The 23,769-nt window shown below is 40.5% G+C and overlaps 1 protein-coding gene across 1 annotated transcript in view; it reads left to right on the top strand.

The window, feature by feature from the left end:
• The first annotated feature begins 1,883 nt into the window (after positions 1–1,883).
• The window catches only part of LOC139560263 (GTPase IMAP family member 8-like), a 30,440-nt gene continuing 8,554 nt past the window's right edge, over positions 1,884–23,769 (top strand). Inside the window, exon 1 of the mRNA XM_071376879.1 lies at positions 1,884–1,931. Coding sequence (XP_071232980.1) covers positions 1,901–1,931 — 31 coding nt within the window. The 5' untranslated portion in view covers positions 1,884–1,900. The remainder of the gene's footprint in view (positions 1,932–23,769) is intronic.

Raw genomic sequence — 23,769 nt, forward strand, 5'->3', positions numbered from 1 at the left:
AACAGCAGAGGGAGCACCCCCCTATCCACATCGACGGGACAGTAGTGGAGAAGGTGGAAAGTTTTAAGTTCCTCGGTGTACACATCACGGACAAACTGAATTGGTCCACCCACACAGACAGCGTTGTGAAGAAGGCGCAGCAGCGCCTCTTCAACCTCAGGAGGCTGAAGAAATTCGGCTTGTCATCAAAAGCACTCACAAACTTCTACAGATGCACAATCGAGAGCATCCTGTCGGGCTGTATCACCGCCTGGTACGGCAACTGCTCCGCCCACAACCGTAAGGCTCTCCAGAGGGTAGTGAGGTCTGCAGAACGCATCACCGGGGGCAAACTACCTGCCCTCCAGGACACCTACACCACCCGATGTCACAGGAAGGCCATAAAGATCATCAAGGACAACAACCACCCAAGCCACTGCCTGTTCACCCCGCTATCATCCAGAAGGCGAGGTCAGTACAGGTGCATCAAAGCAGGGACCGAGAGACTGAAAAACAGCTTCTATCTCAAGGCCATCAGACTGTTAAACAGCCACCACTAACATTTAGCGGCCGCTGCCAACATACTGACTCAACTCCAGCCACTTTAAAAATGGGAATTGATGGAAATTATGTAAAAATGTACCACTAGCCACTTTAAACAATGCCACTTAATATAATGTTTACATACCCTACATTACTCATCTCATATGTATATGTATATACTGTACTCTATATCATCTACTGCATCTTGCCATCTTTATGTAATACATGTATCACTAGCCACTTTAAACTATGCCACTTTATGTTTACATACCCTACATTACTCATCTCATATGTATATACTGTACTCTATACCATCTACTGCATCTTGCCTATGCCGTTCTGTACCATCACTCATTCATATATCTTTATGTACATATTCTTTATCCCTTTACACTTGTGTGTATAAGGTAGTAGTTGTGGAATTGTTAGGTTAGATTACTTGTTGGTTATTACTGCATTGTCGGAACTAGAAGCACAAGCATTTCGCTACACTCGCATTAACATCTGCTAACCATGTGTATGTGACAAATTAAAATTTGATTTGATTTGACTAAATACTTTTTTCCCCCACTGTACCTGGAGACATTTTGGCATTCTGTCTTCACAGTTTTGTTTTGCCATGCCTGATCTACCTAGCCATCTCAAATCACTTCAGAGTAGCATCAAAACAAGTAATTTAGCTAATTACTTTGATGTGGGATTGGAGATGTGTACAGTATATGCCCAATATCAATCAAATATAACATTTATTTGAATTATATGTCCAAAACTATTTGAGTTTTACAATTTTTTTAAATTTAGTTTAACAATGTTTGCCAAAAGACTCCACTGGAAAGTGGCAGAATGTTTGATATGTGATTTATTTGAAAAAATATTTAATGGCTAAGTGAGTTGGTTTTAGTTCACTGAGATGACTTGTTAATGGCTAAATGAGCTGGGTTTAATTCAATGAGATGACTTGTTAATGGCTAAATGAGCTGGGTTTAATTCAATGAGATGACTTGTTAATGGCTAAATGAGCTGGGTTTAATTCACTGAAATGACTTGTTAATGGCTAAATGAGCTGGGTTTAATTCAATGAGATGATTTGTTAATGGCTAAATGAGCTGGGTTTAATTCACTGAGATGACTTGTTAATGGCTAAATGAGCTGGGTTTAATTCACTGAAATGACTTGGGCATGCAAGTTAAAGTATGCCAGGTGAAGAACATTCAGTCTTATTGTTATTCTGATTACAAATGCTCAAGTTAGTGGGTTACAAACAAATTCAACATGTAGATTTCAGTCTCTCCACAACTCCCTTTAACAGGTAGGAACAGGTTTTACTGCAACTTTCACTTTCATTTATCTGGCCCAGTACAGACATTTTAATAATGAAATGGCGGACGCTGCATCATCCACAGACGAAGGTAAGAGCAGTAAAACCTTAGAAATATATCTGTTGGTTTGATGTTCATCATTGCTTGTAATGTATCATTCATAATGTTGGCCTACATGTCTAACTCAATATGCCAAACAGGCAAATATATATATTTTGGGGGATCATCTTGGGTAACTGCTCTTCGTCGAGTATGGTCTACCTCAATCTCTATGCTTCAGTGCTCTATCTTTGGAAAATACATTTACAGGAAATATCTGAAACAAGGGGTTCTGGAGAAGGCCTTCACCAGGCAGGCACCATATTATTGTTTTACACTTTATATTTATAAAAATGTAACACCTAAAAAAATATATTTAGGTTTGAAAATTACTTTCAACATTCTATTATTAAGCAACAATGGAATTTGATGTCAGTCGATGAACCAGTAATGCTTCAAAGGCCATAGAAATAGCTGGGAAAATATTGATATATTCATAAAAACACAATCTATAGCCCATTACCTAATACCAGAATTATGATGCACCTGCCTATTTACTCATAGAAATATACATATTTTAATGTCTCTGAGTATCCACATGTGATAATGATCAATAGGTATGCCTTGTACTTTACATTTGCAACATAGTTAGGAGTTAAATTGGTGACTAAATTTACTTTGTTGGATAATCACTGTTTAAAGATCCATCATTATCTAATTTACTGGAGTCGTAATGTAGCTAGCTATTTATTTATTATTTGTTTACTAAAACGACTGTAGCATTTTTGTGTTTTCAACATTGCCAGGTTGTCACGCCCTGGCCGTAGAGAGGCTAGGGTGGGCATTCTAGGTTTTCTGTTTCTATGTTGGTGTGTTTGATTCACAATCGGAGGCAGCTATCTATTGATGTCTCTGATTGGGAATCAGATATAAGTTGTCAGTTTCCTTTTGGGGTTTGTGGGATCTTGTCTTTTGTTTGTTGCATGTAGGCACGACTAGCTTTACGTTCGGTTTGTGTTCATTGGTTTTTCCCGGTGTTACATTTTCAAAAAATAAAGAGAGAATGTACCATTTTCATCAGCTTGGCAGAGATTCTTCTGTATGCGACATAGATATCCATCCAGTCATTACAATAGCTGTCTAACCAGTTTAGCAAGGGCTTTGTTAACTTTTGCCTTGCTCAGACTAGCAGTTTGAAGTGACCCAAATATTTTTTTAGCTTATTTCAAAACATCTCTGAATGTGATACAAAAAAGTTAGCAAAAGTTAACAAAGCCCTTGCTGATCGGTCAGATCGGATTTATTTGCCCTGAAGTGATTTTTTGTGACTCTCTCTGTGGCACAGTGTTGTCTGACATCATCACTTCACCAACACAAGCAACAAACAAACACAGAGGACAACACAAGTATCTGAGATATATCAACACATATGTGACCAACTGGCTTGATTTGGTCTTGTTTAGCAAAATGTAAAATGTTTTTTTTAGAGTGGATAAAAGTAGAGACTCAGAGCTAGAAAATGGTATATAACACACTACAGTTGATAAACCCCACTTTTGAGAAAATGGCCCTTGGATGTTTTGGTACACCTACTGAAGAGCTCTTCTTTGTCTATACCTGCATCATTCACACCCTTTTAAGCCTTTGCCCCATCCATCTATTTAAGGATTCACATGTGAGGCCATGTGCTAAACAGAGTGAGTACGGTAGTGTAATAAACAACCAAAAATGTCAAGACTGAAGGCTGGTTTATACTATGTCTATTGACAATTGTGCAAGTTCTCCCACTTAGAAAGATGAGAGAGGCCTGTAATTTTCATCATAGGTACACTTCAACTATGACAGACAAAATGAAAAAAAGAAATCCTGAAAATCACATTGAAGGATTTTTAATGAATTTATTTGCAAATTATGGTGGAAAATAAGTATTTGGTCACCTACAAACAAGCAAGATTTCTGGCTCTCACAGACCTGTATCTTCTTCTTTAAGAGGCTCCTCTGTCCTCCACTCGTTACCTGTATTAATGGCACCTGTTTGAACTTGTTATCAGTATAAAAGACACCTGTCCACAACCTCAAACAGTCACACTCCTGTGGCTGCAGCTCTTGAATGTGCCAGAGCCTGTTATAGAAGGTCTGGAATGTGGAAGAAGCTCACAAGCTACGCCAGTTTAAATAAGATCAGGGTGGTGTTTCCATTTCATCAGCTTGGCAGAGATTCTGTAAGCAACATAGATATGCATCCAGTCATTACACTAGCTGACTAACCAGTTTAGCAAGGGCTTTGTTAACTTTTTCCTTGTTCAGACTAGCAGTTTGAAGTGACCCAAATCTGTTTTTTTCACATATCTGATACAAATTCAATCTTTTTCCTGAGGTCAAAAAAGCTGACTAGCATAGCCTAGCCTAATGGGACAGGGATATCATATAATATAATTTTCATGAAATCACAAGTCCAATAATTACAGAGAGCAACGTGAAATACATAAATACTCATCATAAAACATTTATGAAAAATACATGGTGTACAGCAAATGAAAGATAAACATCTTGTGAATCCAGCCATCATTTCCGATTTTTTAAATGTTTTACAGCGAAAACACAATATGTATTTCTATTAGCTAACCACAATAGCCAAACACACAACCGCATATTTTTACCATGTTTCCACCGCATATGTAACTTTCACAAAACCGACAAAATAGAGATATAATTAGTCACTAACCAAGAAACAACTTCATCAGTTGACAGTCTTATAACATGTTATACAATACATTTATGTTTTGTTCGAAAAATATTTGAGGTATAAATCATAGTTTTAAATTGCAGCTACCATCACAAATAGCACCAAAGCAGCCAGAATAATTACAGAGAGCAACGTGAAATACATAAATACTCATCATAAAACATTTATGAAAAATACATGGTGTATAGCAAATGAAAGATAAACATTTTGTGAATCCAGCCAATACTTCCGATTTTTTAAGTGTTTTACAGCGAAAACACAATATATATTTCTATTAGCTCACTACAGTAGCCAAACACACAACGCAATTTACTCCCCGCCAAAATAGCTTGCACAAAACCGACAGAATAGAGATAAAATTAATCACTAACCTTGAACAACTTCATCAGATGACAGTCTTATAACATCATTTTATACAATACAATTATGTTTTGTTCGAAAATTTGCATATTTAGAGCTACAAATCCTGATTATACATTGTGAATACGTAGCATCGATTCACCAGAATCTCCGGAGATATTTTGGACACTCACCTAATCTGACCAAAGAACTCATCATAAACTTTAAATGAAAGATACACTGGTTCTTAATGCAACCGCTGTGTTAGATTTTTAAAAATAACTTTACCATAACATACAGCTTGCGTTATTGCGAGACAGCGCTCACCAAAACGGCGGAGAATAGGACTCAACATTTCACACAGAAATACGAAATAACATCATAAATGTTTTCTTACTTTTGTTGAGCTTCCATCAGTTGTACAAGGAGTCCTTGGTCCAGAATAAATCGTTGTTTGGTTTTAGAATGTCCATTTCTTCTGTCGAATTCGCGCCACAATGCTAGCCAAGGTTACTAACATTCCCACCCTCTCTTGGCGCAAAGAATGGAAAACTCCAAAAGTCCCAATAAACGTTGAATAAACTGATAAAACTCGGTTGAAAAAAACTACTTTATGATGTTATTATCAAATAAAATCAGAGCCGGAGATATTCGCCGTGTAAACCGAACGCTTTTCAGAAGGCAATGTCGAGCTCCTTCGCGCGCCTGAGAAGACAAAGAAATTTCCAGACCTGTCACTCCAAAAGCTCTTGTTCGTCTTCAGATCAAGCTAGACACCCCATTCCACCTTCCACTGCCTGTTGACATCTAGTGGAAGGCGTATGAAGTGCATGCATATCGATAAATATAAGGCAATTGAATAGGCAGGCCCTGAAACAGAGCCTCGTTTTCAGATTTTTCACTTCCTGTATGGAAGTATGCTGCAAAATGAGTTCTGTTTTACTCACAGATATAATTCAAACAGTTTTAGAAACTTGAGAGTGTTTTCTATCCAATAGTAATAATAATATGCATATTGTATGATCTAGAAGAGAGTACGAGGCAGTTTAATTTGGGCACGATTTTTTCCAAAGTGAAAACAGCGCCCCCCTATTCACAAGAAGTTTTTAAAGCTAACCAACTAGGTTCAATGTTAGCTAGCTAGTTTACATTAGGCTATAACTATCAATGCAAATGGCTCTGAGATATGAATAATATTACTACACAGATCATACACGTAACGTTAGCAAGCGAGCCTGCCAGCTAACGTTAGCTAGCTAACAGTACGCTTTAACTTGCAATGAAAATTACTTTGACAAAATTAGAAATGTATAATATCTGAACATGTAGCTTGCTAGACTCTCTTACCCGTATGCTTCTCCCTCTCCGTCACGGATGCAATGGTTGCTCTTAGTTTGAAGATGTAATCCGGAGACAGGTGTTTTATACAATAGCCTTCTGTGTATTCTCTTTTCGACTCCCTCCACATATTTGCAATCAAATGCCAGAATTCTCTCCATCTCCTTAGCTATCCTACTCTGCTTCCACCATGGTTAAACCAAATAGGCTTGTAATTTAACAATTGCATTCATATTTACAGATGGCATACAAGTTTGTTATTAAGGCATATGAAAGTTAAACTGTTCCAGAAGGCATTTCTGCCAAAAAAACGCATTTTGATAAAAAATAACAGTTTACATTCAAATGTCTAGTTTCCTGAAACAAGTCATAAATCTCAAGCCCCTCAGTCATTTACCCTGTCTGTGCATTAAAGTGCGCAGAATGCGTTTCTGACTGCGACTAGCCATGATTCTCTAAAAAGAGACAGAGTAACCACGCTAACAATTCAAGGGAGAGAGAACGTTTTTGTTTCCCGTAATGTTCACCTGATGGCCTAGATAAATCTCTATGCTACAGTGCTGTATCTTCGGAAAATACATTTACAGGAAATTTTTGTATTATTTTTACAAATATATACAGTACCAGTCAAAAGTTTAGAAACCATACTTATACAAGCGGTTTTCTTTATTTGTCCTATTTTCTACATTGTAGAATAATAGTGAAGACATCAAAACTATGAAATAATACATATGGAATCATGTAGTAACCAAAAAAGTGTAAAACAAATCCAAAGATATTTTATATTTGATATTCTTCAAAGTAGCCACCCTTTGCCTTGATGACAGTTTTGCACACTCTTGGCATTCTCTCAACCAGCTTCAGCTGGAATGCTTTTCCAACAGTCTTGAAGGAGTTCCCACATATGCTGACCACTTGTTGGCCTCTTTTACTTCACTCTGCGGTACAACTCAACCCAATTGAGATGGTTTGGGTTGAGGTCGGGTGATTGTGGAGGCCAGGTCATCTGATGCAGCACTCCATCACTCTCCTTCTCGCTCAAATAGCCCTTACACAGCCTGAAGGTGTGTTGGGTCTTTGTCTTGTTAAAATATAAATTATAGTCCTTAGTGCAAACCAGATGGGATGGCGTATCGCTGCAGTATGCTGTGGTAGCCATGCTGGTTAAGTGTGCCTTTTAATTCTAAATAAATTACAGACAGTGTCACCAGCAATGCAACCCCACAATATCACACCTCCTCCTCTATGCTTCACGGTGGGAACCACATGCGGAGATCATCCGTTCACCTACGCTGCGTCTCACAAAGACACAGCTGTTGGAACCAAAAATCTCAAATTTGGACTCATCAGACCAAAGGACAGATTTCCACCGGTCTGGGATCCTGAGTGGTGCAGCAGTCTAAGGAACATTGCAGTGGTAGAGGTGTCACTACAGACCCAGGTTCGATCCCGGGCTGTATCACGACCGCCCGTGATCGGGAGTCCCATAGGGCGGCGCACAATTGGCCCAGCGTCGTCCGGGTTAGGGGAGGGTTTTAGCTGGGTAGGCCTTCATTGTAAATAAGAATTTGTTCTCAACTGACTTGCCTAGTTATATAAATAATTATAATGTCCATTGCTTGTGTTTCTTGGCCTAAGCAAGTCTCTTCTTCTCACTGGTGTCCTTTAGTAGTGGTATCTTTGCAGCAATTCGACCATGAAGGCCTGATTCACGCAGTCTCGTCTGAAAAGTTGATGCTGAGATGTGTCTTACTTGAACTCTGAAGCATTTATTTGGGCTACAATTTCTGAGGCTGGTAACTCTAATGAACGTATCCTCTGCAGAAGAGGTAACTCTGGGTCTTCCTTTCCTGTGGCGGTCCTCATGAGAGTCAGTTTCATCATAGCGCTTGATGGTTTTTGCAACTGCACTTAAAAACTTTTAAAGTTCTTGAAATTTTCCAGATTGACTGACCTTCATGTCTTAAAGTAATGGACTGTCATTTCTCTTTGCTTATTTGAGCTGCTCTTGCCATAATATGGACTTGGTCTTTTACCAAATAGGGCTATCTTCTGTATACCACCCCTACAACACAACTGATTGGCTCAAACACATTAAGGACAGAAATCCCAAAAATTCACTTTTAACAAGGCACACCTGTTAATTGAAATGCATTCCAGGTGACTACCTCATGAAGCAGGTAGCCTAGTGGTTAGTGATGGGCCAGTAACAGAAAGGTTGTTTGAGCAAATCCCCGAGCTGACAAGATAAAAATCTGTCGTTCTGCCCCTGAACAAGGCAGATAACTAAGCCGTCATTGTAAATAAGAATTTGTTCTTAACTGATTTGCCTAGTTAAATAATTTTCTTTCTTTAAAGCTGGTTGGGAGAATTCAAAGAGTGTGCAAAGCTGTCATCAAAGGATGGCTATAAAATATATTTGGATTCGTTTAACACTTTTTTGGTTACTACATGTTATTTTTACAAAGTAGAAACATTTTTTGGGTTACTACGTGTTATTTTACAAAGTAGAAACACTAAAAATGAAGAAAAACCCTTGAATGAGTAGGTGTCCAAACTTTTGACTGGTACTGTATATGCCCAAGTATTTAAAGCCTGTTTCAGTGAATTGGAATGGAGAGAACATTTCTAAGTAGATGTAAAAGTAATGTTAGGCAGGGGAACCCAAGAGCAGACTCAGACCAGGAAACAGGGATGAATGAACCAAGATATTTATTGTAACACAGGGAGAGATGAAGTGCAGATCCAGGGAAGCTCGGATGAGTTGTAGGAAACCAGATGTGGAGGCTGAGGTTGGAGTGAGCTGGGTTGGGACAGGGTGAACTGGTCCGGAGGGGAATCCAAGGGAGTGATGATGAGTTTAATCCAGAACAGAGTAGCAGGGTGGTGAGATATGGAACAGGAACCAGGAAGCAGAGTCAGAGCAGCAAAACTGCAGTGAGGAGGAGAAACAGCATCAGGCAAGGAAACAGGCACAACAGGATACAGGATCTTAAATAATAACAAACAGCTAGCAGCATGACTGACTGAACGGAGATTACGATTTGACAGAGTGGAAGTGGCAGGACTGAGTATTTGGAGAGGTCTTGATATGGAACGGGTTGCAGCTGGTGAGGAGCCGCTCTGGCTCCAGCACACCTGTCTCCAACCACACAATCACACACAAACAGAAAGGGAGGGGGAGAGAGAGAGAGTGTGTACTAGAGGAGTGGCTGCAGGTCAAAGAGACACCGGATGTCCACTAGGGGGTGTGGAAGGAGCAGATGTGACAGGTAAAGCCATGGATTTATCCACATTAATGTTGTACCCTGACAGGTTACCATACAGTTGAAGTCGGAAGTTTACATACACTTAGGTTAGAGTCATTAAAACTCGTTTTTCAACCACTCCACAAAATTCTTGTGAACAAACTATAGTTTTGGCAAGTCAGTTAGGACATCTACTTTGTGCATGCCACAAGTAATTTTTTCAACAATTGTTTACAGACAGATTATTTCACTTATAATTCACTGTATCACAATTCCAGTGGGTCAGAAGTTTACATACACTAAGTTGACTGTTCCTTTAAACAGCTTGGAAAATTTCAGAAAATTATGTCATAGCTTTAGAAGCTTCTGATAGGCTAACTGACATCATTTGAGTCAATTGGAGGTATACCTGTGGATGTATTTCAAGGCCTACCTTCAAACTCAGTGCCTCTTTGCTTGACATCATGGGAAAATCAAAAGAAATCAGCCAAGACCTCAGAAAACAAATTGTAGACCTCCACAAGTCTGGTCCAACACCTTAAGGTACCATGTTCATCTGTACAAACAATAGTACGCAAGTATAAATACCATGGGACAACGCAGCCGTCATACCGCTCAGGAAGGAGACGCGTTCTGTCTCCTAGAGATGAACATACTTTGGTGCGAAAAGTGCAAATCAATCCCAGAACAACAGCAAAAGGACCTTGTGAAGATGCTGGAGGAAACAGGTATCTATATCGACAGTAAAACGAGTCCTATATCGACATAACCTGGAAGGCCGCTCAGCAAGGAAGAAGCCACTGCTCCAAAACCGCCATAAAAAAGCCAGACTACGGTTTGCAACTGCACATAGGGACAAAGATCGTACTTTTTGGAGAAATGTCCTCTGGTCTGATGAAACAAAAATAGAACTGTTTGGCCATAATGACCATCGTTATGTTTGGAGGATAAAGAGGGATGCTTGCAAGCCGAAGAACATCATCCCTACCGTGAAGCATGGGGGTGGCAGCATCATGTTGTGGGGGTGCTTTGCTGCAGGAGGGACTGGTGCACTTAATGAAATAGGTGGCATCATGAGGGAGGAAAATTATGTGGCTATATTAAAGCAACATCTCAAGACATCAGTCAGGAAGTTAAAGCTTGGTCGCAAATGTGTCTTCCAAATGGACAATGACCCCAAGCATACTTCCAAGCATACTTTGTGGCAAAATGGCTTAAGGACAACAAAGTCAAGGTATTGGATTGGCCACCACAAAGCCCTGACCTCAATTCTATAGAAAATTTGTGGTCAGAACTGAAAAAGTGTGTGCGAGCAGGGAGGCCTGCAAATCTGATTCAGTTACCCCGGCTCTGTCAGGAGGAAGGGGCCAAAATTCCCCCAACGTATTGTGCAAAGCTTGTGGAAGTCTACGCGAAACCTTTGACCCAAGTTAAACAATTTAAAGGCAATGCTACCAAATACTAATTGAGTGTATTTATACTTCTGACCCACTGGGAATGTGATGAAATATATAAAAGCTGAAATAAATCATTCTCTCTACTATTTTTCTGACATTTCACATTCTCAAATAAAGTGGTGATCCTAACTGACCTAAAACAGGGAATTTTTAAATGAGTTTAAACGTATTTGGCTAACGTGTATGTAAACTTCCGATTTCAACTGTATGTGACCAACCGTCTCAAATCGGTCTTATGTAACAACATTTTAAATTGTGTTTCTTACATTGGATAAAAGTAGATACTCAGAGCTAGAAAATGGTATATCATACACTACAGTTGAGGAACAATGGGAAAGTAATTCTGCTTTGAAAGTTGATAAACTTGTAATCTCACTTTTGAGAAAATGGCCTTTGAATATTTTGGTACTACTACTGGAGAGCCCTCTGTCTACACCTATTCAGCATCGTTCACCCCCTCCTAAGCTTTAGCCCCACCCATCTTTTTAATGGTTGATCCGAGCATTCTGTCCTAGCAACAGTAGTCAAGCACCCAAGCTAACTGGCTAACATTGGCTAGCTTGCTAGCTACTTCCAGACACGAGAGAACAGCTCACTGACCATTTTACTTGCCCTACCAGAGCTGGTAACTGTGCTGGCAACATTTTACGCTTTTTTCCAACGTTTACTGTCACCAGCCATATTCAACAGGTGTTGAGCGTTCGTAAATGTGTCAGTTATTTTGCACTCTGGCACACAGACGAGAGTGCTCTGAAATCGGAGTAGATAGCCAGAGCGAATTTACCAGCTACGTCTCTCAACAGATTTCGCAGTGACATCATTAACATTCTATTAGAATGGTTACTTGCATAGTGGAGTCTTTTGTTTAGACATATAGCTAGCTAAACTATGAACCATATCCGCAGGTAGCTAACCAACCAGGTTCAATGTTACTTGCATAGTGGAGTCTTTTGTTAAGACATGTAGCTAGCTAACTAAACAATGAACTGTCATAGCGTTGACTATCATTACATGTGAAGACTGTTTATTATCAAATCAATTCTCTATGTGTAATTTAATTTCGCAATTAAACTAATCATGTAACTTTAATTAACTAGGAAGTCGGTTTCAATTTCCCGAATATAACTCTTCAGATATTTTCATCTTATCTATTAGTCACTTATTACTGTATTATTACCTCAGTCATATTCTGAATGTCGCAAACCCTTGGATATCTGCACGAACCCTAACATAGATCATGAATCAGGGATATACAAATTGGCTTAATTATTTATTTACTATCTAACTTAATCAATCACAGAATGACATACACACAACACACACAACACACACACACACACACACACACACACACACACACACACACACACACACACACACACACACACACACACACAATAGGTCATACATTGGTTACTACATGGTACAAAGAAAAAGTCCCTGGCGGACAAAACCGATATGACGGCTTGGTAGACAAAGGAAAGGGGACAGCTCAAGAGCGGGAAACTCAGAGTGGATTCAAGTACATACTGTTGACCACACTACACTCATGGAAATGCCTATACTTTGAACATGAACAACCGCTCATTTGAAAATAAATGGCAATTTACATATTTACAAGTGTATGCCTTTGTTGTCCCTCTCTGTGGTCGCCGGTCCGTCTGCTGGATAGTCAGTCGACAGAAAGCCTTGTTTGTCCACCAGAGTACCATTCGGAAATGTTCTTAAAATCGGATGCGTTTTCCAGACTAAAGTATTTAAACAGCTGCAGCCTGAATAATTGTTCTTTAGTTTGTAGATTTCTTAGCCATTTCAACATGGGAATGATCTCCACGTTCTCTGGTCTCATCCTTTTGTAGAGTTGCCAACCATTTTAACATGTAGCGACAGCTCCATATTTTCTGGTCTAATTGTCATGTCAGTATAAATGATTCGGGAGACAGGTGCAGGAATGTGTAATAGTTTTTTTTATTAAGCCCAAATTGCGGCGTGCCGTGTAAAGGCACGGGGACGTAGACCAAACAAACACGTAACAAAACACAGGGTAGAAACCCAAACAAAAGAGCGAGGAGTACCTCGAATAAATAACACAAGCGCACAATGATTATCACACTGGACGAAAACTGTAATCATCTGCGCAATCCACAATGGCATGAAAGCCAAAACACACAGCACAGGTACTCACACGCACCAACGGACATTGTAACAATAATGGACAGCCCAATGGAAACCAAAGTGCACACTTATACAAGTACTAATCAGTGGGAATAGGGTACAGTTGTGAATAGGGGACAGGTAATGAAAGTTCCGGAGGGATCCGTGACACTAATGTACATTTTGTCACGGGTGGTTTAATACTCTGTGGAAGAAGGGCTAGTTCCATGACACCTGCTATAACGTCTGGGCTCACGGGGGTGTGGCCACTGACTAGTTAAAACTTTATATCTAAACAAGTATCTCATTTAGAAGGCCAACATCACATTACATCTTCTCACAAATTGTTTTATATTCAATCATATATTTTACACAACCATCAGATGCAAACCCCATAATTGAGAAGTGTACACAAAATTGTGTGTTTCCTGTCCTTCATGAGATCATCAAATGAAACAAATTCGACAAGATTGTTCTTTAAATACCCACGGGCAATTCCCACATTCTCAAAAATAAATATTTTTACCGTTTCATTCTCCAATTTTGGGGATTAGGAGTTTTGGACAAGAAGAATGTCTTGTTCTCCATAGGCTCTCTCCCACAATACTCAATGTCAGGGAAGCGAGTTTCTACCCGGAATTTATGACCGTTGTAAAACCTGTGGTGGAAGAGAGGGGGGGAGCCACGATATACACCCAAAAGGGCCACGTCGTGACAGAACCATAATCCCAACTCATGACATTACAACCCTGCATGCATCTGCAGGTAGCTAACCAACCAGGTTCAATGTTAGCTAGCTATAGCAAAGCTAGCAAAGCAAATGGCTCTGAGATACAAACAATATTACTACACAGATCATACACGTAACGTTAACTAGCGAGCCAGCCAGCTAACTAGCTAAAAGTCCACTTTAACTACTTTCTGACAAAATTAAAAACGTGTATTATATGAAAGTGTAGCTAGCTAGACTATCTTACCCGTATACATGGACAGATGCTTCTCACACTCTGCACTCTCTGTCATGGATGCCATGGTTGCCCTTAGTCTGAAGAACCAGGTGGCGAATCGCATCTCTGCATGTCTGGCAGACATATCAGTGTGGATGACGGATCACCACCTCAAGCTGAACCTCGGCAAGACGGAGCTGCTCTTCCTCCCGGGGAAGGACTGCCCGTTCCATGATCTCGCCATCACGGTTGACAACTCCATTGTGTCCTCCTCCCAGAGCGCTAAGAACCTTGGCGTGATCCTGGACAACACCCTGTCGTTCTCAACTCACATCAAGGCGGTGACCCGTTCCTGTAGGTTCATGCTCTACAACATTCGCAGAGTACGACCCTGCCTCACACAGGAAGCGGCGCAGGTCCTAATCCAGGCACTTGTCATCTCCCGTCTGGATTACTGCAACTCGCTGTTGGCTGGGCTCCCTGCCTGTGCCATTAAACCCCTACAACTCATCCAGAACGCCGCAGCCCGTCTGGTGTTCAACCTTCCCAAGTTCTCTCACATCACCCCGCTCCTCCGCTCTCTCCACTGGCTTCCAGTTGAAGCTCGCATCCGCTACAAGACCATGGTGCTTGCCTACGGAGCTGTGAGGGGAACGGCACCTCCGTACCTTCAGGCTCTGATCAGGCCCTACACCCAAACAAGGGCACTGCGTTCATCCACCTCTGGCCTGCTCGCCTCCCTACCTCTGAGGAAGTACAGTTCCCGCTCAGCCCAGTCAAAACTGTTCGCTGCTCTGGCACCCCAATGGTGGAACAAACTCCCTCACGACGCCAGGTCAGCGGAGTCAATCACCACCTTCCGGAGACACCTGAAACCCCACCTCTTTAAGGAATACCTAGGATAGGATAAAGTAATCCTCCTACCCCCCCCCCCCCCCCTTAAAAGAGTTAGATGCACTATTGTAAAGTGGTTGTTCCACTGGATATCATAAGGTGAATGCACCAATTTGTAAGTCGCTCTGGATAAGAGCGTCTGCTAAATGACTTAAATGTAAATGTAAATGAAGATGTAATCCGGAACAGGTATTTTATCCATCTCCTTAGCTATCATACTCTAATTCCACTGATTTCAAAACTCGGTCCTCCAGAAAGCGGAGAGCAATACTTTTGATTTAAAAAATTGAGTTTACGTTTAAATGGCTCTTCTGTGAAGTGATGATGCGCCACATACGCCTAGTTTCCTGAAACGAGTCACATATTCAGATATGATGTCCATTACTGCAGTGGTTTAGAGATATATAAAAGCACATCATCAACAAATAATACAATTCTATGCTCTTCGCCATCTACAGAGATGCCCCTGATGTTATTACTAGACTTTATTGCCTCAGCCAGAGGTTCTATGACTAAGGAGAACAGAGCAGGAGATAAAGGATAGCCTTGACGAACCGAGTAGCCTAGCTAGCCAATATAACAAGCTTGATAGCTTGCTAGCTACAGGTAGCTGTCTACCGTGGACTCACTCGGCTCGGTCAGAGCAGTAATTATTAACATGATGATGATGATGATGAGCTACCACTACCAGCTATGGCTAGCTAATTAGCTATTATTTAGATATTATTATAAATGTATTCCCCAACATTTGCGTGATATTTGTTAGCTAGCTAGACTAAAATTAAAACCTAACATGTAGCCTACCTATCCATACTGTAGATGCTACTACTACTACCACTGCTGTAGACAAAAATCCCATCGTGTGCTTACTACATGAAGTTGAAACAGCGGATCTTGGAGGTGAAGCAGGTGTTTTGTAGCAGTAGCAGCATAACTAGACCATTTTTAAATTGTAAAGTTAGGCACATGATGATTCAGACACACTTAAATATGTATTCTATTTGATATGTATACTATTCATGTTTTTTTCTTTCAGTAGTATATTTTTTTGTATTGTAACCTTTTGTAGGAGTGAACATTAAACCTAAAATTCCCTTTGTTTACTCACCTCCTAGTGACTAGAGAGCCCCAGGTAGGCAGAATCTCAGCAGAAAGCTGCCAGACAGACTGTGATGCAGAGGAGAGCAGGGAGGAGGAAGAGGAGTTAAAGAGTAGCAGCAGTACCAGTGAAGGAGTGACAGATGAGATTGAACAAGCAAGTAATAAGGGAAAGGAAGAGTATGGACAGATTCAAAGTGAGGAAGATGAGGTTTTAGATGATCCAGCACTGTGGCCAGAGAAAGTACAAGACCATGAAAGAGAAGCTATTGTTCGCAGACTAGCCAACAGGTGTGGTGAGGAGACAGAACTGTATAAAATCATGCCACCAGACTCAGAAGGCAAGGCGTTCCCCAACTATTTACAGTACAGTAAGTCAGCAAATGGAAGAGAAAAGGTGCAGAGACTGGCTTATTTATAGTAAGATTGTAAAGGCATTATATTGCATTCCATGTGTTCTCTTTTCTCATCAGCAAAGTAAACCATCCCCCAGTTCTCTGAATAGTAAGGATGGCTATAAGTTATCAGTGAAATGGCCTGAGAATGTATGACAAACTACCAGAGCTTGAGGATGGTGTGTCTCACAAGAACTGTTACTGGAAATGGAAAAATCTGCAGCATACTGTAACAACAGCTACAGGTATAGACAGTCAGCTGCAGAAACAAATCCAGTCAGAAATGTATAAAAACAGAGCACTTCTAGAATGGATGTGACACTGTACTTAGCATCTAGAAATCTGTCATTCCGGGGGAAACCATTCAATCTTGATGATGTATGATGTGCATAATGGACATTTCCTGGGCTTACTTGAACTGTTGTCAAATTAAGACCTGCTATTAGGTGAGTACTTACAGAAAGTCAGGGACATAAAGGAGCACGACTCATTACCTCAGCCCTGAGAGCCAAAACGAGTTCATAGGAATATGTGGTCAAAGGGTTTTGAAAACAATACTTTATGAAAGAGAAGATGTAATCTATTACTTGGTTATATGTGATGCAACTCCAGACATTTCCCATACTGAGCAAAATGTATTATTGGTGAGATATGTACACAAAGATAAAGTTCAGGGAACAGATGAATGGGAAATAATTGAACGTTTTCCTGATTTTAAAGACTTTGCTAGAAAGACAGGCATTGAAATTTCTGAAATGATTTTGAGAGCATTGGAAGGGCATAGTATTGACATAGCAGATTGCCGTGGTCAAGGCTATGATAATGGTGCAAATATGTCAGGGAAAAGGAAGGGAGTTAAAGCACACATACTGCAAAAGAAGGCTCAGGCCTTCGTAATCAATGGGACGCTCTTCTGGCAGAAGCCTCCATGGTGGCAAATTAAATGGGTGGAACTGCTCAGTTTCACAATGAACAGAGGAGCCACCAGAAGAAAATAAAACATTTCCCTGATGAGACTGAAGATGACATAGCAAATTAACAGAAGTCAGTCACTGGATTTCACAACACAGTGTTTTATGTGGCTCTGGATAGTATAATCAGTAGTTTGGACATGCGGTTCCACACGATTACAGCTATATGCGAGGAGTTTTCACCAATACTTACATTTAGGAAAATGACTGATAACCAATTTCGTGTATCTTGCCACAAATTGAGAAACAAGTATTCTAAAGATCTCACAGATGGATTTCAAAATGAAATGCGACATCTAAAGATGATATATGGTGGCACTTTTTCAGATGGTCTTCCTCCTGTAGAGCTCCCAAATACCATCCACAAGATGCAGCGACAGAGCATTTTTGGAGAGGTGTGCATTGCACTGCGAATCTTCTGTTCAATGCCTGTAACAGTTGCTGGAGGTGAACGTGCCTTCAGTAAGCTGGAACTATCTAAGATCTACAGTGTGCCAAGACAGGTTGAACAGCCTTGCCATCCTTTCAATTGAAAACCAGTTAGCTAGAAAAATGTACTTTAAAGATATTATAAATAAGTTTGCTCACAAGAAGGCTCGACGCTGGGCTCTTGGTGCAGTGCAACCTCTTGAGTTTTGTTTACAGGGAACAAACACAAGGACAAATGCCTTAAATCATTTCCCAAGGCTCTCTGATCAAGAAGCTTAGAATGAAAAATAAGGAACAATTGGAGGCTGAAGTAAAGCATTTAGAACTTCTTCCAAAACAACAACCAACCCAGGCAAATTGGAAGCACATAGCTTGTGCTAAGGCCAAACTCAATTTAGATCATACAAAGCATTTTTTTAAAAACAGTTGTTTTTTTACCAAGCTAAATATTATGAGTTCGGTAAACGTCCAAGCCATCATTGTAAATCAGGGCTCTATGATTCGAGACTGGAGCAGTTGATGATTTATCCAAGTTTACCCAAAGTACAGTTATAGTCCCTTGCAGTGTTGGTTAAATAATAAAATGTCAGACATACATTTTGAAACAAACAAAACAATTTAATTTCACCTTTATTTAACTATGCAAGTCAGTTAAGAACAAATTCTTATTTATAATTACGGCCTACCCCGGCCAAACCCTAACCCAGACAATGCTGTGCCAATTGTACGCCGCCCTATGGGACTCCCAATCACGGCCAGTTGTGATACCTTAAAACCTGTTGAGGACAGAGGGCGCTATTTTCACTTTGGGGGGAAATCGTGCCCAATTTAAACGGCCTCGTACTCTATTCTTGCTCGTACAATATGCATATTATTATTACTATTGGATAGAAAACACTCTCAAGTTTCTAAAACCGTTTGAATTATATCTGTGAGTAAAACAGAACTCGTTTTGCAGCAAACTTCCTGTCAGAAAGTGAAAAATCTCAAATCGAGGCTCTGTTCCAGGGGCTCCCTATCATTTTGCTTGAGATTTATGACTATACATGCACTTCATACACCTTCCACTAGATGTCAATAGGCTGTGGTCAAAAGAGACTTGGAATGACATGGACTTGGAGACTTGGAATGACATGACCCCAGAATTCCTTTGTTCAGGAAGCGCATAAAGGTCACCAGTATTGGCTTCTGAAAAGCAATCGTTATAGACGTCTTATATCTCCGGCTTTGATTTTATTTGATAAATGTGAAGATATCATCGTAAAGTATGTTTTTTCAATATAGTTTTATTAGATTATTGAATTTTTTTCGGGAGTTTAGACGTGTTGCGTTCTTTGCGTTTGGTGAAGATGGACAGCTTAGCGCCACTTGGCTAGTTTTGCTTGCTAATTCGCGAGGGAAAAAGGCCATTCTAAAACCGAACAACGATTGTTCTGGACAAAGGACCCCTTGTACAACATTCTGATGGAAGATCATCAAAAGTAGGACCCATTTTATGATGCTATTTCATATATCTGTCGAACATGTGTACTATTAGGTAGCGCCCAGATTTTGGGCACGCTCTCGCTATAACATAAGCTGGATGTCGTAATGAAGTTATTTTTAGAATTCTAACACGGCGATTGCATTAAGAACTAGTGTATCTATCATTTCCTATACAACATGTATTTTTTAGTCATGTTTATGAATAGTTATTTGGTCAGAATAGGTGAGTTTTAGAAAAATATCTGCACATTCTGGGAAAAAGATGCTACGTTAGCACAATGTATAACCACTGATTTCAGCTCTAAATATGCACATTTTCGAACAAAACATAAGTATATGTATAACCTGATGTTATAGGACTGTCATCTGATGAAGCTTATCAAGGTTAGTCAAAAATTATATATCTTTTGCTGGTTTGTTACGATCGCTAACTTTTGCTGCTGGTAAAGGGCTTGTGTTTCTGGCTATTGTGGTAAGCTAATATAATGCTATATTGTGTTTTCGCTGTAAAACACTTAAAAAATCTGAAATATTGGCTGGATTCACAAGATGCTTGTCTTTCATTTGCTGTACACCATGCATTTTTCAGAAATGTTTTATGATGAGTATTTAGGTATTCCACGTTGGTCTCTATAATTACTCTGGCTGCTTCGGTGCTATTTTTGACGGTAGCTGTGATGGTAGCTGCAATGTAAAACTGATTTATAGCTCAAATATGCAAATTTTTCGAACAAAACATAGATTTATTGTGTAACATGTTATAAGACTGTCATCTGATGAAGTTGTTTCTTGGTTAGTTTGGTTGGTTCTTGGTTAGTTTGGTTGGTTTTCTGCAAGTTACCTGTGCTGTGAAAGAAATGTCTGTGCTTTTTTGTATTTGGTGGTGAGCTAACATAAATATACGTGGTGTTTTCGCTGTAAAACATTTTAAAAATCGGACATGTTGACTGGATTCACAAGATGTTTATCTTTCATTTGCTGTATTGGACTTGTTAATGTGTGAAAGTATTTTTTGAATTTTGCGCTCTGCCTTTTCAGTGGAATGTGGGAGGAGTTCCGCTAGCGGAACCCCGGAGCCAGACAGGTTAAACCGCTGCACCACTCGTGAGCCCATTTGGGGAAGTCTGTGCTCGCCCCATATACATTTAGTATGTTGACCCAGAGTATTACCTGGAATAAAAAAAAATCGTCCTTCAGGGTCTGTGTCGATGAAAAATGAATATCCTAATCTTTAAAATTTTCCTGAGCATTATCGCTATTGCACTCAAATGCATGTACCCGAACACACACACCATACAGTCACATGTAGCCTATATAATAAATAAAAAATACAAATCGCAGGCTTAAAGTAAATTAATACAGCCTAGTAATATATGGCCCTTTGCCTACCTTGAGGCCCAACTAAAGGAGCAATTAACAGGAACATCATTGGGTTTTGGCTTTTGGCTTTTTATTCATTCACCAAAAATGTAAGAACCTCAGTTCTGTAAATTTAAAAGCCTACTTACATTACACCATAACGTTTATTAACGATTACTTTGCATACCATGGCATGGTAGACGGTTCCATCCCGTCAGCCATCTATATGCGGTGCAAGGACTGCCCAAATAGGGCAAATAAAAGTTACTCACGTTCATGTCCATAAACTAACCACGTGTGCACCCTAATAACATAACTAGCAGACTTCACGGATCTTGGTTCTGTGTCGCTGTTGAGTGGATATTGTCCCGGTAGAAGGTGAGCGTAAACTGAGGATCGTCAAATGTGTGGCTAGCTCCCTGGAAGGTAATCATCAGTTTGCTGGGTGTATCAGGCCAAATCTGACTCCTGCCTTGTGCGCTTTCACATCTTTGTATGCAGTTCTGCATCTTGCCAGGTCTGCCGAGTAATGGGAAGGTACAGTGCCTAAGGAAAGTATTTAGACCCATTTACTTTTTCTTCATTATGTTACGTTACAGCCTTATTCTAAAATGGATTACATTTAAAAAATCCTCCTCAATCTACACACAATACCCCATAATGACGAAGCGAAAACAGTATTTTTTAAAAATGTTTGCGAATGTATTAAAAATTAAAAACACAAATACCTTATTTACACACTTGTCTATATAAGGTCCCACAGTTGACAGTGCATGTCAGAGAAAAACCAAGCCATGAGGTAGAAGTAATTGACTGTGGAGCGCAGAGACAGGATTGTGTCGAGGCACAGATCTGGAGAAGGGTACCAAAAAATGTCTGCGGCATTGAAGGTCCCCAAGAACACAGTGGCCTCCATCATTCTAAAATGGAAGAATTTTGGAACCACCAAGACTCTTCCTAGAGCTGGCCCCCGGGCCAAACTGAGCAATTGGGGGAGAAGGGCCTTGGTCAGGGAGGTGACCAAGAACCCAATGGTCACTCTGACAGAGCTCTAGATTTTCTATGTGGAGATGGGAGAACCTTCCAGAAGGACAACCATCTCTGCAGTACTCCACCAATCAGGTCTTTTTGGTAAAGTGGCGAGACGGAAGCCACTCCTCAGTAAAAGGCACGACAGCCCGAATGGAGTTTGCCAAAAGGCACCTCAAGACTCTCAGAAACACGATTATCTAGTCTGATGAAACCAAGATTGAACTCTTTGGGCTGAATGCCAAGCGTCATGTCTGGAGGAAACCTGCTACCATCTCTACGGTGAAGCATGGTGGAAGCAGAATCATGCTGTAGGGATGTATTTCAACGACAGGGACTGGGAGACTAGTCAGGATCGAGGCAAAGATGAACGGAGCAAAGTACTACAGAGAGATCCGTGATGAAAACCTGCCCCAGAGCGCTTAGGACCTCAGACTGGGATGAAGGTTCACCTTCCAACAGAACAATGACCCTAAGCACACAGCCAAAAACACGCAGGAGTGGCTTCGGGACAAGTCTCTGAATGTCCTTGAGTGGCCCAGCCGGAGCCCGGACTTGAACCCGATCAAACATCTCTGGAGAGACCTGATAATAGCTGTGCAGCAACGCTCCCCATCCAAACTGACAGAGCTTGAGAGGATCTGCAGAGAAGAATGGGAGAAACTCCCCAAATACAGGTGTGCCAAGCTTGTAGAGTCATACCTAAGAAAACTTGAGGCTGTAATCACTGCCAAAGGTGCTTCAACAAAGTACTGAGTAAAGGGTCTGAATTCTTATGTAAATAATATTTCAGTTTTTTATATTTAATAAATTAGCAAAAGTTTCTAAACCTGTTTTTGCTTTGTCATTATGGGGTATTGTGCATAGATTGATGAGGAAAAAAACTATTTAATACATTTTAGAATAAGGCTGTAAACTAATACAAATTGGAAAAAGTCAAGGGGTCTGAATAGTTTCTTAAGGCACTGTATGGATCCACCTGCCATTGTAGTTCAGCTGTCCTCTTTCTCGGGAGGTTCGAAGAATTTTGTCTTTGGTCTGGAAGTAATGTAGGCGGACCAGCATTGCTCTGGGAGGGTGGCCGGGCTGTGGTTTAGTCAATGACTGGGGGCCTGTCAAACGTCTGGTCTTGCAGGAAAGAGGGCATGAACTCGCTAAGATTGCGCCCTTCCGTCTCTTCTGGGATTCCGACCACACGTATGTTCTGTCTCCGGCAACAGTTTTCCTGTTTATCTAGACTAACCTTTAGCTTCACGTTTCACGTTCTCGGAGGTAAATTCGTAATTTTTGGTCTTCAATATGGTAAGCCGCTTATCGATGATGGTCAACGGCGTTTCCATATCCTTTATTTTTTAGGTTTGTGTCACAACAGTTTGTCGTGTCACCATAGTTGACTGGATTTTTGTCATAATTTCAGCTCATAGACTTGACAGAGGAACGAAGTTCAGTCATGAAATCAGAGCGTAGTGTAGCTATTTCTGCGCGGATGGTGACTAACATCTCCATAACGTTAGCATCCGCCATCTTGTTGCTGGTCTTCGTCGTGTCTTCTTGTTTACCGTTTCGTCTCGTTTTCACGGTTCCATACATGTCCAAGAATGCCACCCATTCTAGCCCCAGACCCATTGATCGCTCTGTTTGGTACAGTTGATGGGAATAACCAGGAAGGGAAAGCTGTCTCTCTGTGTACTCTATTAGCCAAAAGGCTCATATTGCAATTTTGGAAATTGGAGACTGTACCTACCTTTGAAATGTGGTTACGGGATTTAGGGAATGTAATACATATGGAAAAGATTCGATACAACACCTCCAATAGAAGTCCATTGTTTTACAAAATATGGCAGCCGATACTGGATAAATGGTCTAGCCCCGCTTCATAACTGGGCTGACGATCTGCTGCTACTCTGTGCTGTACTCCACTCAATATTTATTTTTGGCTGAACTACACTGCTTGTAATGACTATATGCTGTCTTCTTATACATGTACCACCTAATAGGAT

This window comes from Salvelinus alpinus, chromosome 30 (genome assembly GCF_045679555.1).
Source record: "Salvelinus alpinus chromosome 30, SLU_Salpinus.1, whole genome shotgun sequence".
NCBI lineage: Eukaryota > Metazoa > Chordata > Actinopteri > Salmoniformes > Salmonidae > Salvelinus > Salvelinus alpinus.